The 17,080-nt window shown below is 41.6% G+C and overlaps 1 protein-coding gene and 1 long non-coding RNA gene across 2 annotated transcripts in view; one reads left to right on the forward strand and one right to left on the reverse strand.

The window, feature by feature from the left end:
• Positions 1-17,080, forward strand: part of DROSHA (drosha ribonuclease III) — a 270,019-nt gene that overhangs the window by 55,770 nt on the left and 197,169 nt on the right. The window contains exons 10-11 of the mRNA XM_075826743.1: positions 5,736-5,807; positions 9,602-9,683. Of these exons, the coding sequence (XP_075682858.1) occupies positions 5,736-5,807; positions 9,602-9,683 (154 nt within the window). The remainder of the gene's footprint in view (positions 1-5,735; positions 5,808-9,601; positions 9,684-17,080) is intronic.
• The window catches only part of LOC142651716 (uncharacterized), a 47,661-nt gene that overhangs the window by 7,968 nt on the left and 22,613 nt on the right, over positions 1-17,080 (reverse strand). The window lies entirely within an intron of this gene.

Genomic DNA, 17,080 nt, shown 5'->3' on the forward strand with positions numbered 1-17,080 from the left:
GATAGGCGCTCATTTGCTCCTGTCACACGGCCCTATGAATGGGGACGAGCGGTCGTTACTCCGATCGCTCGTCCCTATACGTTATCATGTCGGCAGCGCTTCTCTCTTTTTACACAGGCAGATGTGCTGCCGACAAAGATAATCTTTTTTTACTTTTTTGAAGCGATCCGACCAGCAGATGATCAAGCGTTTGCTCGTTCATCAGATGATCGCTGGCCTTTTTACTCAGCGCAATTATTGGCAACGAGCGTTATATGAACGCTTACCTGCCTGATAATCGCCCCGTGTAAAACCCCCTTAACAGGGTAGCTGCATACAGAGCCTTTATATGTATGTGCAGAGTTGGATATACCATTGGTGCAATCTGTGCAGTTGCACAATGGCCCAGTAAGTCAGGGGGCCCACTTTCTCCTTAAAACAGCATTATTTTATCTATTAGATTGCATATAAATGCCTGAGGTAATGCATTTTATGACTAACAATTACTGATGGATTGTTAGTGTGACATAAGGTGGTGATCTATGATAAGATATTGGAGAGCAAGGGGCCCCTATACTGTTCTTGCACAGGGACCTCGAGCTGTCTGTGCTCACCCCTGTGTATGAGTATTCTTATCTTATCTAGTCTTCCAGCAGTACAATACAGCTGTCACTAACTCTCCCACCCTCTGACAATGAAATGACTTTCCCATTCTGTACAGCAAAGCTGTGGCAAGTGAACTGCCGAAAACCGGAAGTGTCAGCCTATTCGGTCTGCTGTAGTGACCCGTGTGAAAACTGGAATAATTCAAACATTTTTTTTTATTAACAATCACATAAAAAAAAATTCCACCGAAATAAAAAATAATAAAAAACAAATGTAAATGTAATTTTCTGATATATTTTCTCTTTAATTTCACATGTGTACTGTCTGTTGTGGTGTTTGACGCAGCAGTATGCCATTGTGTACCAACCTTTCCCGGCTCTTTCGTCTTCAGGGCGGATCATTTAAAACGGCGGTGAATTATATTAGTAATATAGATATGGGGAATTTTCTTAGCCCAGTCTTGGGCCTTATTCAGACGAACGTGTATTACGTCCGTGCTACACTTGTCCTATACTTGCCCGTGTTTCGCGCAGCACGCACCCATTGAAGTCAATGGGTGCGTGCAAATCGCGCTCGGCACACGAAAGCACTTCCGGGTGCCGCGCGTGATTCGCGCTACAGTAGTAAAAAAAATAAATAAATTTATGAACACAGAAAAGCACCTCCTGCTTTTATGTTTGTAAACCTAAAAACAGAGTGTCATAATGATGCCGACTGCACGAAAATCACACAGCCACGAACCATATACAGATGCCATACTTCTTTTTTCCACGCCCAAAATGCAGCTTTTTTTGCGTGCGCAAAACGGACACGTTCGTGTGAATAAGGCCTTAGAAAGTCTTGGAGCCAAGTCAATTTTCCACCCTTAAGAGTCCTAAGATGTTCCTATTCTGTTAACTCGTCGGAATAATATTTTCCTGTGATTACTTATCTGATCCATCATATTTTGAATCCAGGTTAACAAGTCTGTTGAGTGGTGGCTGCAGTTTTACACTCCATTCGGTGACTACTCTATAGCAAACTGTTTCAGAATATTCACTTTGCTGTCCTGGCTCATATGGATGCCTTATACCAAGGACACAGAGCTATGAAACACTATTTAGGTTTCTCTTCTCCGGAGATGTGGTAAGAAGATCTTGATATGGTGAGTTACCCAAACCAGTATAGTATTCTACATGGAGACTTTCTGGAGGCAGTTGTTAGTACAGGAAAAGGCACGTGCATGGTGGGAAAAATGGCTTTTAAAAGTATTTGCCATATAGATCAATCTATTGTGCTACTTTTTCCCCAAATAATGCAGGTTACTGCTGTTACAAAAAATGTGTGAAGATGCGCAGTTACAGCAGTTACAACTAGGCAAGCTACAGCTTCTGCTGATGAAGTTTTTACAAAATGTTAATTGCAATAAGTTTTGATACATAGTGCTTTAGTAGTTAGCACTTTTGGCTTGCAGGACTGGGTTCTTGGGTTAAAATCCAACTAAGGACAACGTCTGCATAGAGTTTGTCCGTTCTCCCCATGTTACAGGACATGGACCCGTCCATAGATTTAATCCATCCGTAAATACGGATCCGTAGTCTTTTATAATCATCCGTAAATCAACAGTGGCCCGAAATACGGATCAGAAAAAAAAAAAACAGGGAGCAATCTTAGGTAATACCCTGCCGTCGCATAGCAAAGCTTCCGTGATTACGGACGGCTACGGATGCACATCCTTAACCGTCCGTAATTACAGAAGCACCCATAGACTTCTATGGGGAGTCTGTGCCGTAATTACAGACAAAAAAAAGGACATGTTCTATCGTTTCTACGGCACGGATACACATCCGTGAAAATACGAAAAGGTGTCTATAGCCCATAGAAATGAATTTGTTCGTAAATACGGATGAAAAATATGGTCGCGTGCATGGGGCCTTAGCGTGGGTTCTCAGGTTTCCTCCCACACTCCAAAAACATAGTGACAAGTTAATTGGCTCCCTAATAAACTAGTAATATATGTGTGGATGTTGTGCTAGGGAGATTATTGGTGAGTCCCACTGGGCACAGGGACTGATGTGAATGTAGTCAACCTCTGTACAGTGCTGTAGAATATGTTGGTCCTATATAAGCAACAGGATAGAAAATAAAGGAAAACAACCAAACACATAAGAGGAAAAGATCTTAACTGGTTCCCGATCGTTGGCTGTGTTTTTACGGCCAGCGGTCAGGGTCCTTAAAACCCGAGCCATAGACTTTTTACGGCTCGGGTTTTAACTTGCTGCCCGCGTGATCGGGCAGCTGAATGTCGGGTCTCCGGCTGTCAGTGACTGCCGGGGACCCTGAGGAGAGGATAGAAGCAGGTCTCTATTCCTCCCGGTGATCATGTGACTGGTCACATGATCGCCGGGTGCCGTTACTGACAGGACTGCTGCTGGGTCTAACTAGACCCAGCACAGCCCTATTAGTGACAATCGTCACTATGAGAGGGCTGATTTCCTCTGTAACTGGGGCTGCTGTGCAGCCCCAGTTACAGGGGAAAAGCCTGGTGTAAAAGAAATAAATATTATTATTTTTTTTTTATAATAAATACACCTAAAATACCCACCCCCAAAAAAAAACGTCCCTGCCAATCATTCTTGTAACGCTAGCGCTGACCCAATTACCCTAATATAGACATGTAATATATTAAAATTTACGGTAGACAATGACCATCACAAATAAAAGGTCTATTTTAGGGTAAAACTATGTTATTACCCAAAAAAAATAGCTGAAACGTAGTTTATTTTTTTACTATTATTTTCAAACTTTATGAATAAAAATTCAAAAATAGCAAAAAAAGTGTGTATAAAAACGATAAAAAAAGAAACCTGCATTGTCTACGGAAAAAACGTCGCAAAAATGACGTCGTTATCCCAACAAATAAAAAAAGGGCTAAACGGTGTCTGGTCCTCAAAATAGCCCGGTCCTGAACTGGTTAAAGAACACACGATTGTAATTGTGACTTCTTTTATTGACGCATTAGGATGTGCTATTAGGTGCTATTAGGTGCTAAATGTGATAAATGCAGGTGACCAATCCACAACCAGCCGTTTGTTGCAAATAGTGTGTGTAAGAATTACATGCACTAAAAATTATTTTGTTTTAAGATTGTGAAAGACGTGTAGGTATCATAAACAATGCAAAAAATAACAGCACATACTTGCAGAAATTTGGGATCATAACCGGGTTTCATCGTTGTACTCGTTCGAGATCTGAACTCTCTTTTGGCACAAAGCATATAGCTTTCCAGCAAACCGTTCACCCAGCCATGTGAATGAGAGATTAGGAACATTTTAAAGGGATCCTAACATACACTATTACGTAGGATCCCCATCTGTACATCAGCACATGCTGCTGGGTTCCCCCATAGACTACAGCTGATTTCTAAGAGATCTAGTGATTGATTTGGGGAATTTTAAAAGAATACGCGAATCGGTTCTAAGGGGTTTTCCACGACCGGACATCTGATGACCTATCCGCCGCATAGGTCATCCGTATATGATCGGTGCGGATCCGGCACCCGGTCCCCGCACAGATCAGCTGCTCCGGCTGTCTTCTGGCGCTGGATTTTGAAGGGTATTCAATTGGAGCCGTATTCTACAGACAGGCGATGTTTGCGGAAACAGGCTGAGTGATTGACTCTTTACTGCTTGTTAAAATTGGCAATAGAAATCAAAGGAGTCTTATAATTGGTTATCTCTGCTTAGTCTCCTGTTTTTATGATTTATTTTTTTTGGAGCTTTTATCATATTTTTAGTTCGGTGTTGGATTGTCAATTTCTGGATTATGTGGTACATCACGACCTTCTAACGCTGAGACAAGCTAAAATGCCAAATGTTATTCTATATAAAGTGTCATAGAAGTGCTATTTTAGGTACTGGCAGAGGAATACAGACATTGAGCATTTTTTTTTATTAGTCATCAGTCTCTTTGGATAAAGAATGCTTTTTTTCTTGATGGCAAGGAATAACGAGTTCCTGTTCCCCATTAATGTCAACCGGTTGGATATACAGTATAAAAAAAGAATCCAATTATATTATCCTTTCTTCTAAAACAAGAACCTCACTGCTGGACATAGGTTTGCATTATCTATAACAGTGATTCCCTGGATCGCTGGGGTTTCTCGGAACTGGGTCAGGGGTTTACCCAGAAGGCAGCAGCAATACCTGTCACTTTTACAGTGTTGATGGCAAACCGATTTTCAGCCTTCCCAAAATGGGTGCAGGTAAAGCAGATCTAAAATTCTAAAATGCTTCATCCGGTCTTACACCAAGCTTCTCTAAGGCCTCATGCACACCACCGTAGCTTTTATCTGCAATTACGGATCGGTAATTGCGGATAAAATACTGACGCACGTATTTCTATGGGCCATGTACACCTTCCCGTATATTTACAGGTGTGTGTTCAAGCCATAGAAATGACCCGCAAAAAATAGGACATGTCCTATTTTTAACGTTTGCGGACCGCGCTCCTATACTTTATTACGGCGTGCGGTTCAAAAATTAGGATGACACTCCGCGGCCCAACCAAGCAGTATTTACTGACCTTAAATACTGCATGGTCATGTGCATGAGCCCTTAGATAGGCATTTCAATAAGGGTCCCCTGGGGATAGAAACATTTCTCCGGTGTTTCACTATAGTAACACGTTTAGAAATGGCTGATCTATAGTAATATGTGACAATAGGTTACTAATGTATTTCTTATGATTTGTGATGTGAGCTAATCTTAGCAGGTAGCTGAATGCAACTTAGATTTGGCATAATGTTAACGCTGGAATGATAGACTATGTAAGGATTTTGTATTTGCTGCTACCTCTCTGCCCTTTTGTGCTTTACTTACGATATTCTTTGCGTCACGCTGAACCGATGTGATTCATGCTATTTACACTGGGTAATGATATTTACACGGGGAGACACTGTAAGAGACACTGTGTCCATTAGATGGCGATACAGTTCTACTATGATGAAACGTCTGAACTTGCGGAGGATGAAAGTCCATCTCTCATTCTATAGTACTTTTTTCTCTTCTTCTTTGTTTTATACACTGCCTTTGTTTAGAGCTAAGTGCTCTGAGATGCTGCAGTCTCAAGTTATACCTTAAAAATGATTGCTGTTCTTGTTGCTATTGCAGATTCCCCTGTGCAAAGTAATCCGGTTTAACATTGACTACACAATTCATTTCATTGAGGAAATGATGCCTGAGGTAAGGAATAACCCCTTTATTGCTGGACTACACCAAACAAAATTCATTGTCGGCTTAGATGAGATTTAATTGATTAAACATGGACTTGGGCAATTTTCTGTACATACATTTTATTACCATTCCCCTGATATCAGAGCACGGAAGAAGCCGGAATGGATTTAGTAATAAGTAGCAGAATTAGCTCCCACCACCTTCATTTAGAGCTCCTTTCTTTGATGCCCCGTCAGCTTAGTGTTGTTGACTGTGCTAAAACCCAATGGGATACGCAGGCGGCAGGTGAGTTAGGGGCTCACTTCTCCACCTCCTCTCAGACATCGAAGCAGTTCATGGACAGGACACACACATGCATTTTATTATATCAGCACCTTTTCCAGCCGCAGCAAGCAAGTCAATAGCACATTAACTTGTACCAGTCTTTTGGTCTTGTCTGTTTCATCTAAATGAATTAAAAGGTGACATTCAGCAGTCTAAAATAGTTTTTTTTTTTTTTATATAATGTAAATGCAGGTCCAGTATTCTTTATAAAGAAAGTCAATGAGTTTTCTTCCAGTTCTGAGACTGGTGATATCCCGCTGTTCCAGCTATGCTTGTGCGCTCCTATGACAATCCATTTAAAAAAGACACCGCTGCCATATTGCATTGTGCGCTATGCCCTGCAGGCCCGTTCCCCACTTTAAGGGTAATTCTGCCTATTAGGTAATAGTCTGGGGAGAGATGGTCCTTCAGAACTAGTAATGAAAGCCACCGCTAATGGACTGAAGGGCATCGGCGTTCGCATGGCCCTGTATTTATTTGACCTGCCAGCCTTTTAAATAGCGGTATGAGTTAATACCTTGGGCAAGCCTATGTTCGAAAAGTGCTTTGAAATAGCGCAGCTAATCTGCAGATCACATTCTTCTACTAGTTATTAATCTATTCCTCGCTCACAATAGAAAAGAACGCCCATTACACCCTGGCACTGTGTTGCAAGATATGTTTATTGCTTTTATCATAGCTTTAGGGAAGATGACAATCTCACTTTCTCAAATAGACACGGACAACTACAGCGCTGCGTGCAGAGTATAATTAAAGTCCAATGAACCAAGCGTTATTATATTAGCAGAATCTAATTTTCTCCCCGTATTATGCTATTGTATGTTTTTGTCCAAAACATCATCTCCTCCTCACTGCTTTTTTTTTTATGCCTTGCTATTTTGTTTTCTCTAATATTTAAAAGGTCTGGGATGACATTTCTAAATAAGATGAATGCAGACTTCAAAATGATTCATTGTCTGCTATTGAATCTGTCGTCATGTTGGCAAACTAGCAATAAAATACAGCAGGGAACCTGCTAGACTTAAAGTAGTCTTATTGTCATGCTTGGCTGCCTATGTGCATACAGATGCTTAACAATGCATCTTTGTCGCACAGAACATAGCAGAGGTGGATTGAGCTTGACGTAATTTGCACGGTGGGAGTTAAATAAATAAATAAAAGGATGTTTGTTCTTTTATATAGGCTTCTTTTTGTGGCAGATTTTCTAATGATCTACAGTTGTAGGAAAGCCCATGATCCTTACGTACTAAATAATGCTAGTCTGACGCTGAAATAGCGAGCGATCATTCATGAGGCCTGGCTGGAAGGTGTTTCAGTGGGATGCAGCTGTATAGTGATGGCCCATCTGCTGCTCAAACTACTGGTTACACTATGAGATTTGCAGATATTATTTGAGCTATGGTACAAAACACGGCATTCTGATGGGGAAGAAAATGAATAGAATGCCGATTATTGCAGCAGACGGTCATGACTGCATCCGGTGCCAACTCTATTAGTCACAGCCAGTTGCAGCGTGCCAAAAGAGGTGCAGCTCACCAGAACCTTGACACTTGGTAGAAATGGCATTTGTGTATTATAATGCCTTTCTTCCACATATCAGAGATCACATTTGTGAGGTCTGTAATCTCAAATCACCAGTCATCTGTAGAATGAAAGGCCTTTATAGAACACATGACAGTATCACATAGCCACATTCAAAGACCTGTTTAATAGGCTATAGTGGATCAGGAAAAATAGCTTACTGTTAAAAACTCTGGGACGGTCGTGCAGTCTTAAGTACAGCTGATGATGACTACGAGAAACCACCTATAAAGGTTACTTCCGATTTTGCTGGCATCAAAGTTGTATTACTGCTTAATGTTTTCTGATACAGAGCTCCAAGTCCCCAGCATTGACATTTATTTGAAACCTAACCTCTTGGTTGCCCATTTCCCCATTAGGAGGAATTTAGGAACTTACCAAATATTGTTACATAATGAATTACAGTATGCAGTAAGCACCCTCTAGAAGTGGCTGCAGGCAGCCAAAATGTTATGTTTTAAAGCCTTTTACTCCCAATGACTTATGTAATACGTCAGTACTTTAAAGAAGCACTCCAGCTATTTTTTTTATGCCTACATAGTGCAGCATAGACTATTTTTAAAGCATAATAAAGAGGTGTATGCCCTGAGTATACCTGTTTTAGTTGATGGGCCATTTATCGGTTGTTTGCCATCTTGGCTGCTTCCTATTCTCTGATATGGTTCCCCTAATGCAGCCTATATTTTCCGTCATGCCACTGGCTTTGCAGAGGGGGCGGATACTCATTAAGCTGCATTTGATCTGCTCTGAGTTCTATATAAGTTCAGCAAGTAATAGATCAGTGACATATAACTTTTGTTATCACACTGCAAAGTCTTTGTATCCTATGTGATGCAGCTTCAACTGCTTTCCTTGCCTCCAGCTTCTGATAGATCAGTGATCTACTGTAGAACTGCTGTCCTCTGACTCACACTGCAGAGTCTGTGTATCCTTCGTGATGCCGCTTCAGCCTGCCACGTGCTACTGATAGATTCTTCTCTGTTAGTTCTTACATGCAGGATGCAGGGGAGAGCAGTGTGAAGCTGCATCTCGTGGAAATACACTGGACTCTTTGCACACAGCACTCACCGATAATATAGACCGTATGAGTCAGGGGAGTTTTAGAATTGCAGCTAATCATTGTATTAACTCACCTATTATATCGCTGCATCTCTGCTCCCTTAGATAACACAGAAATGATCTCTTCAGTAGCACTATATGCACGGGGGACATAGAGGAACAAGGAGGGTGGTAGTGGAGGTGTCTCCGAGCTGCCAGGAGGCATTTGATTGGTGATGATGTAATCCTGTAGTTCATAGGAAGTCAACCACACAGGAGAAACTGACCTCCTGTCTACACATGAGAGCATGGTCTATTTTTTTGGTGGTCAGACTGACATCACATGAAACATCTGCCCATAATGAAAGGGTTCAAAATGTACAGATGCAACGAAGCTGGGAAGAAACAAATGACCATGCTAGAATATTGCTGGTAAATTAGCATTATATGTGCAAAAAAAAAATTGCTGGTGTGCTTTTTAAATGCTTGCTGCGACTGGAATATAATGTGGGTCCCACATCTATCAGACGTTTATGGCATGTTTTACATAGTATTACTCTTTTAGCATTGGCGTTTCCGATACTATGTATAAAAATAGTAGTTATAAAGCTACCAAATACCCAGACTTCATTAAACCATAAATACTCTGCAAGGTTCTACTAATAGAATGATGCAGTAAGGTTACTTTTATTGTTACTGGTCATTTTATGATATTTTACTATTCAATATAGCTGAATATCTTGGCATAATGACCCTTTCTGTGTACGTCTACTGACCTCATTACCTGCCTGTCATTTACTGCACCCCTCCGAGGGCTAATGCTAGTATGGATACTAATGTATAACCTCTGTTTTCCTCAGCATTTCTGTGTGAAGGGACTGGAACGGTTTTCTTCCTATCTGTTCAGGGACATATTAGAGCTTCATGACTGGAATCTTATTGGTACGTCTGTTTTACTTGGTTTTTGAAATGCTTTACCCTGTGGGCTTTAAATGCATTGAACCATTTAGTAGCCTACGTGTCATGTCTGTTTGTTTTTTTTCTACCTCAGTATTACTGCACGCCGTAAAAATTGTGTCTTGTTAGTTCTATTTATTTTATCGTGTGTCAGAATTCAAACCACAAACATAATACATTCATATTTTTATAGTCACTTATAACCCACTTGTTGTAATTTCTTTCCACTGTTTTAATTTCCCCAAGGAGTTTTTTTTTTCTCCAAGTCTGTAAGAAAAGCAGTGGAGTTTTCTTTTCTCATTCAGGGATATGGATCTCACTTTCTAGTGCGCACTGTCTAGTTTTGTTACTAGGTGGCATATTCTAAAGTATGTCACAGTAACTTACCGCCTTTAGCTGGTTTCTACATTTTTGTGGTGTTGTCAAACAATATATCTAAGGCTTCACCCTTGTATACTGGGCATTAACTGTGCTCCGTACTCGGTATGTCATGGTATTAATCTCCAGGAAGCTTGGTATTCGTGAACACTATGGAAGAGAAAGTATTTACCCCCTTGGTGGTTTTCCTGTTTTTTTGCATTACAACCTTGGATTAAGATGGATTTTCGGGGGGGTTTGTACCATTTGATTTACACATGTCTACCACTTTGAATGTGCAAAATATTTTTTATTGAGACAAAAAACAATAGTCAAGATAAAAAAAATAGAGAACTTTAATGTGGATACGTTTTCACCCTCTGAAAGTTAATACTTTGTGGAGCCGCCTTTGCTGCAATTACAGATGGAAGTCGCTTGGGGTGTGTCTCTATTAACCCCTTCCTGCAAATCGGCGTTACTGTACAACCTTTTAGCGTGTCGTTCCCGCAAATGGGCGTACTGTAACGCCCTGAGGATGAAGCGGACACAGGAGCTGTGCGCGCTTCATCTTCAGCGTGTGTCGGCTGTAATATACAGCTGACATCCTGCTGCGATGCTGGCGATCAGTTATCTCCGATCGCCGCTGTTTAACCCATTAAATGCCGCTGTCATTAGCAACAGCAGCATTTAAGTGATTGACACAGAGGGAGGGGGCTCCCACTGTACCCCGTTGCCCCCCCCCCGCAAAAAAATTGTGGGGTGCTGATGGTTGCAATGGCAACCAGGAGGCCTAGCAACGGCTTCCTGGATGCCATGTACGAGAGCCTATTAGCTCCTGCCCAAGGCGGGACGTAATAGGCTTAACGGTCAGTTGTAAAATGAGTTACAATACACTGCACTACATAAGTACATACAGAAGTAGTGCAGTGTATTGTACTGGGGATCAGAAGATCAGATCTTCAAGTCCCCTAGTATGTGTAAGGCTGGGTTCAGAGTTTTTTGCAGGAGGAAAATCTCAGATTTTCGCTGCGTTTTTCGCCCGCAGTAATTTTTCTCTGCCTCCCATTGATGTCAATGGGAGGTCAGAGGCGTAAACACCTGAAGATAGGGCATGTCCCTTCTTTTTCCCGCAAGCCGGTTTTTCCGCACGTGGCATTTTCGGCCGTATTTGGCTCGTTTTCCGAAGCGGTTTCCGCGTCAAAGAACCCAAAATTAAAAGTGGAAAAAAAAGGAAAAAAAAAAAAGTTTTAAATAATTAAAAGTTTTATGTAATAAAAACAATTATTACCCTGTTTCCCTGATCAAGCCCTTTATAATTAGGGCCTGTTCACATCAGCGTTGGCTTTCCGTTCCGGGGTTCCGTCGGGTGAACCCCATTTATCACTGTTCCGGCAGGTTTCCGTTTTTCGACTGCGCTATTGATTCTGTCGGAAAAACGGAAACCTGCAGGAATGGTGACGAACTGAAACCATTAGCAATGTTTCCGTCACCATTGATATCAATGGTGACGGAAATGGAAGCTGTGGTTTCAGTTTGACTTTCCGTTGCGGGGTTCACCCAACGGAAAGCCAACGCTGTTGTGAACAGGCCCTTAGAAAAAAAAACAAAAAAAAAAAACATACATAATAGGTATCGGCCCCACCTATAAAAATATTTCATATTTATCCCGCACGGTGAACACCGTAAAAGAATACAATAAAAAAACAATGGCAGAATTTCCTTTTTTGGTCACGTTTCCCCAAAAATTTAATAAGTGATCAAAAAGTCACACGTACCCAAATATGGTACCAATAAAAACTACAGTAGAAAAAAGTTTTTATTGTGCAAAAGTAGTAAAACATATAAAAACGATATAAATTTGGTATTGCCATAATCGTATCGAACAGCAGAATAAAGTAAACATGTTGTTATTACTGCACAGAGATCGCCATTACAAACAGTGAGAGAATTTCAGTTTTTTGGTCTCCTCACATCCCAAAGAATGGAATAAAAACTGATCAAATTATCGCATGTACCCCAAAATGATACTAATAAAATCTACAGCTCGTCCCATGAAAATCAAGCACTCACACAGCTCGTCCACGGAAAAATAAAAAGTTATAACTCTCGGAACGCAATAATGCAAAATGACGGCCCAAACTAATTAATATGCGCAGCAGTTCTTCACCTAAAACCCCACGTCATCATTTGCAGCCCCCACTGGTAGACCCTGTAAATGCAGCGGACACTGACATTTTGGGGTCTGTGCTACATATGGGGCTAGTGAAGAAGTCCAAGATTAGGCAATTCTGGAGTGCGGATATTTTGTACAATACCACGGACACCCTTTAGAAGTGTGACTCCTGCTCACAAAAATCTGGCCTGTGCATGAAGGATTGGTTCAAAGCGTATCATGGATAATTAAATTGTATTATTAATTTACCCCATTCTTACATCATCCTATTATGACCCGATGCACTCTACCCAGCTTACATATACCCTGATGTACTCCGCCCAGCTTACAAATACCCTGATGTACTCCGCCCAGCTTACATGTACCCTGATGTACTCCGCCCAGCTTACATGTACCCTGATGTACTCCGCCCAGCTTACATGTACCCTGATGTACTCCGCCCAGCTTACATGTACCCTGATGTACTCCGCCCAGCTTACATGTACCCTGATGTACTCCGCCCAGCTTACATGTACCCTGATGTACTCCGCCCAGCTTACATATACCCTGATGTACTCCGCCCAGCTTACATATACCCTGATGTACTCCGCACAGCTTACATATACCCTGATGTACTCCGCCCAGTTTACATATACCCTGATGTACTCTGCCCAGCTTACATATACCCTGATGTACTCCGCCCAGCTTGCATATACCCTGATGTACTCCGCCCAGCTTGCATATACCCTGATGTACTCCGCCCAGCTTACATATACCCTGATGTACTCCTCACAGCTTACATATACCCTGATGTACACCGCACAGTTTACATATACCCTGATGTACTCCGCACAGATCACATATACCCTGATGTACTCCGCCTAGCTTACATATACCCTGATGTACTCCTCACAGCTTACATATACCCTGATGTACACCGCACAGCTTACATATACCCTGATGTACTCCGCACAGATCACATATACCCTGATGTACTCCGCACAGATCACATATACCCTGATGTACTCCGCCCAGCATGCATATACCCTGATGGACTCCGCACAGCTTGCATGTACCCTGATGTACACCGCACAGCTTACATGTACCCTGATGTACTCCGCCCAGCTTACATGTACCCTGATGTACTCCGCCCAGCTTACATGTACCCTGATGTACTCCGCCCAGCTTACATGTACCCTGATGTACTCCGCCCAGCTTACATGTACCCTGATGTACTCCGCCCAGCTTACATGTACCCTGATGTACTCCGCCCAGCTTACATGTACCCTGATGTACTCCGCCCAGCTTACATGTACCCTGATGTACTCCGCCCAGCTTACATGTACCCTGATGTACTCCGCCCAGCTTACATGTACCCTGATGTACTCCGCCCAGCTTACATGTACCCTGATGTACTCCGCCCAGCTTACATGTACCCTGATGTACTCCGCCCAGCTTACATGTACCCTGATGTACTCCGCCCAGCTTACATGTACCCTGATGTACTCCGCCCAGCTTACATGTACCCTGATGTACTCCGCCCAGCTTACATGTACCCTGATGTACTCCGCCCAGCTTACATGTACCCTGATGTACTCCGCCCAGCTTACATGTACCCTGATGTACTCCGCCCAGCTTACATGTACCCTGATGTACTCCGCCCAGCTTACATATACCCCCACATTATAAACTGAAACACCATTACTGTGCACTAATTTCTGCAAACCCTTTGGGGTCAAAATGCTCACTACACGTCTAGATGAATTCCTTGAGGGGTGTAGTTTCCTAAATGGGGTCACTTCTCGGGGGTTTTCACTGTACTGGTACCTCATCGCAATACAACATGGCGCCAAGAAACAATTCTGTAAAATCTCCACTCCAAAAACGAAATTGTGCTTTTTTTTCCTTTTTAGACCCTTGCCATGTGTCCAAATAGCAGTTTACAACCACATACACAATTTTTCCTGAGTAGGGAAATACTCTATAACACATTTTGGGGTGTCTCTTCTCCTGTATTCCTTGTGGAAATCTACAGGTTATTAGAAAAAAAATATTTTTTCATTTTCATGTCCCAATTCAAATAAAATCTAGAACACCTGAGGGATCAAAATGCTCACTACACCTCTAATCTAATTCTTTGAGGAGTATAGTCTCCAAAATGGGATCACACCTGGGGATTTTCTACTGTACTGGTACTTCAGGGGCTCTGCAAATGTGACATGGCCCCCTGAAACCAATTCAGCAAAATCTGAGCTGCAAAATCCAAATGGCACTGCTTGCCTTCTGAGCCCTGCCGTGGGTCCAAACAGCAGTTTATTACCACATATGCGGCACTGCCGTAATCAGGAGAATTTGCTTTACAAATGTTGGGGTGCTTTTTCTCCTTTTATTCCTTATAAAAATCAGAAAATTCTATGTTTTTCCAGAAAAGAAGTAGATTTTCATTTTCACAGACTAATTCGAATAAATTTAGCAAAAAACCTGTGGGGTCAAAATGCTAACTATACCCCTAGATAAATTTCCTGAGGGGTGAAGTTTCAAAAATGTGGTAACTTTTGGGGGTTTCCACTGTTTTGGCACTACAAGACCTCTTCAAACCTGACATGGTGCCTAAAATATATTCTAATGAAAAGGAGGCCCAAAAATCCACTATGTACTCCTTTGCTTCTGAGGCCGGTGCTTCAGTCCAGTATCACACTAAAGCCACATGTTGGATATTTCTAAAAACTGAAGAATCTGGACAATTAAATATTGAGATGCATTTCTCGGATAAAACCTTCTGTGTTACAGAATTTTTTTTATTACAAATGAATTTTGGTAAAAAAAAAAATTATTTGAAAATGTCACCTCCTACTTTCCTTCAATTCCTGTAAAACGCTTAAAGGGTTAAAACACTTTCTGAATGCTGTTTTGAATACTTTGAGGGCTGCAGCTTTCAAAATGGGATGTTTTATGGGGGTTCTAATATATAGGGCCCTCAAAACCACTTCAGAATTGAACTCGTCCCTGAAAAAAATAGCCTTTTGACATTTTCTTAAAAATGTGAGAAATTGCTGCTAAAGTTCTAAGCCTTGTAACGTCATAAAAGCATGTTCAAAAAACGATGCAAGCATAAAGTAGACATATGGGAAATGTTAACTAGTGACTATTTAGTGTGGTATTACTATCTGCTTTACAAGCAGATACATGTAAAATTAGAAAAATCATAATTTCTTCAAATTTTCTCTAAATTTTGGTGTTTTTCACAGATAAGCAATGAATTTATCGACCAAATTTTTCCACTATCATAAAGTACAATATGTCACGAGAAAATAATCTCAGAATCGCTTGGATAGGTAAAAGCATTCCAGAGTTATTACCACATAAAGTAATAAAATGGGTCTGGTACTGAAGGCCAAAATGAGCTTGGTCCTGAAGGGGTTAACCCTAAACACTGAGCTTTGTGGCCATTCCTCCAGGCAAAACTTCTCAGGCTCCCTCAAGTTATATGGGTTGCATTGTGTACAGCAGTCTCCAATACCACAGATTCTCAATTGGACTGAGTTCTGGGCTTTGACTCGGCCATTCCAGTACATTAATTATTTCCCTTGAAACCACTCCAGTGTAGCTTTAGGGCCTGTTCACATCACCGTTCATTTCCGTTTCGGGGTTCCGTCGGAGGTTTCCATCGGGTGAACCCAGCAACGGAAAGTGAAAGTGAAACCACAGCTTCCGTTTCAGCCACCATTGATATCAATGGTGACGGAAACATCGCTAATGGTTTCCGTTCGTCACCATTCCTGCAGGTTTCCAGTTTTCCGACGGAATCAATAGCGGAGTCGACTGATTAAAGTGAATTGGTTTGATCAGATCTTATTTAGGGGATCATAGCAAAGGGAGGGAATACATATGCACTCATAACTTTTTCGTTTTTATAAAGTATTGGTTTCTTCATTCCACTGTAACAATTTGGATTATTGTATGCAGGGCCATTACATTATATCAAATTCAAAACCTATTTTATTTCCAGGTTGTGCTGATTCAAAACAGGAAAAACACCAAGGGGGTGAATACGTTTCACAGGGCACTGTATATACAGACCATCTTGTATGCAATCAAATATTCAGAGATTCAGTACATTTGGGAATGGCTTGATGAGGGTATTTCTTGGTTGGCGCCAGGCTAGAATGCATGAAGAAAAGGGCAGTGCTCTTACAATACTACTCTTGACTGTTATCCGGTCATAAGTTTGGACAGGACGATATTACTATATTTACCTCCCTTAGGGTATGTGCACACACACTAATTACGTCCGTAATTGACGGACGTATTTCGGCCGCAAGTAGTGGACCGAACACAGTGCAGGGAGCCGGGCTCCTAGCATCATACTTATGTACGATGCTAGGAGTCCCTACCTCTCCGTGGAACTACTGTCCCGTACTGAAAACATGATTACAGTACGGGACAGTTGTCCTGCAGAGAGGCAGGGACTCCTAGCATCGTACATAAGTATGATGCTAGGAGCCCGGCTCCTTGCACTGTGTTCGGTCCGGGACTTGCGGCCTAAATACGTCCGTATATTACGGACGTAATTAGTGTGTGTGCACATACCCTTAGAGTTCTTCTCACCAAGCTCCTCTGGTGGCATAAAGCCGAATTACATTTCTTGAGGCCAACTTATTTTGGGTTTTACTAACAGCCAGTAGCACATATTAGGCTTGCTATGCATGATCTATAATAACATGATTTACCAGGCTATCTCTTTTCACTCACCCATACCCCTTATTTTATTTACAAGCAGTATGTAAACCATTACTTCATTCAAATAGTGCTGCATTACCCATTGTACCAAATCTCGCCTATTCTCTGAGAAAATTAAAACACAAGGAAAAAA

This window comes from Rhinoderma darwinii, chromosome 5, assembly GCF_050947455.1.
Source record: "Rhinoderma darwinii isolate aRhiDar2 chromosome 5, aRhiDar2.hap1, whole genome shotgun sequence".
Taxonomy (NCBI): domain Eukaryota; kingdom Metazoa; phylum Chordata; class Amphibia; order Anura; family Rhinodermatidae; genus Rhinoderma; species Rhinoderma darwinii.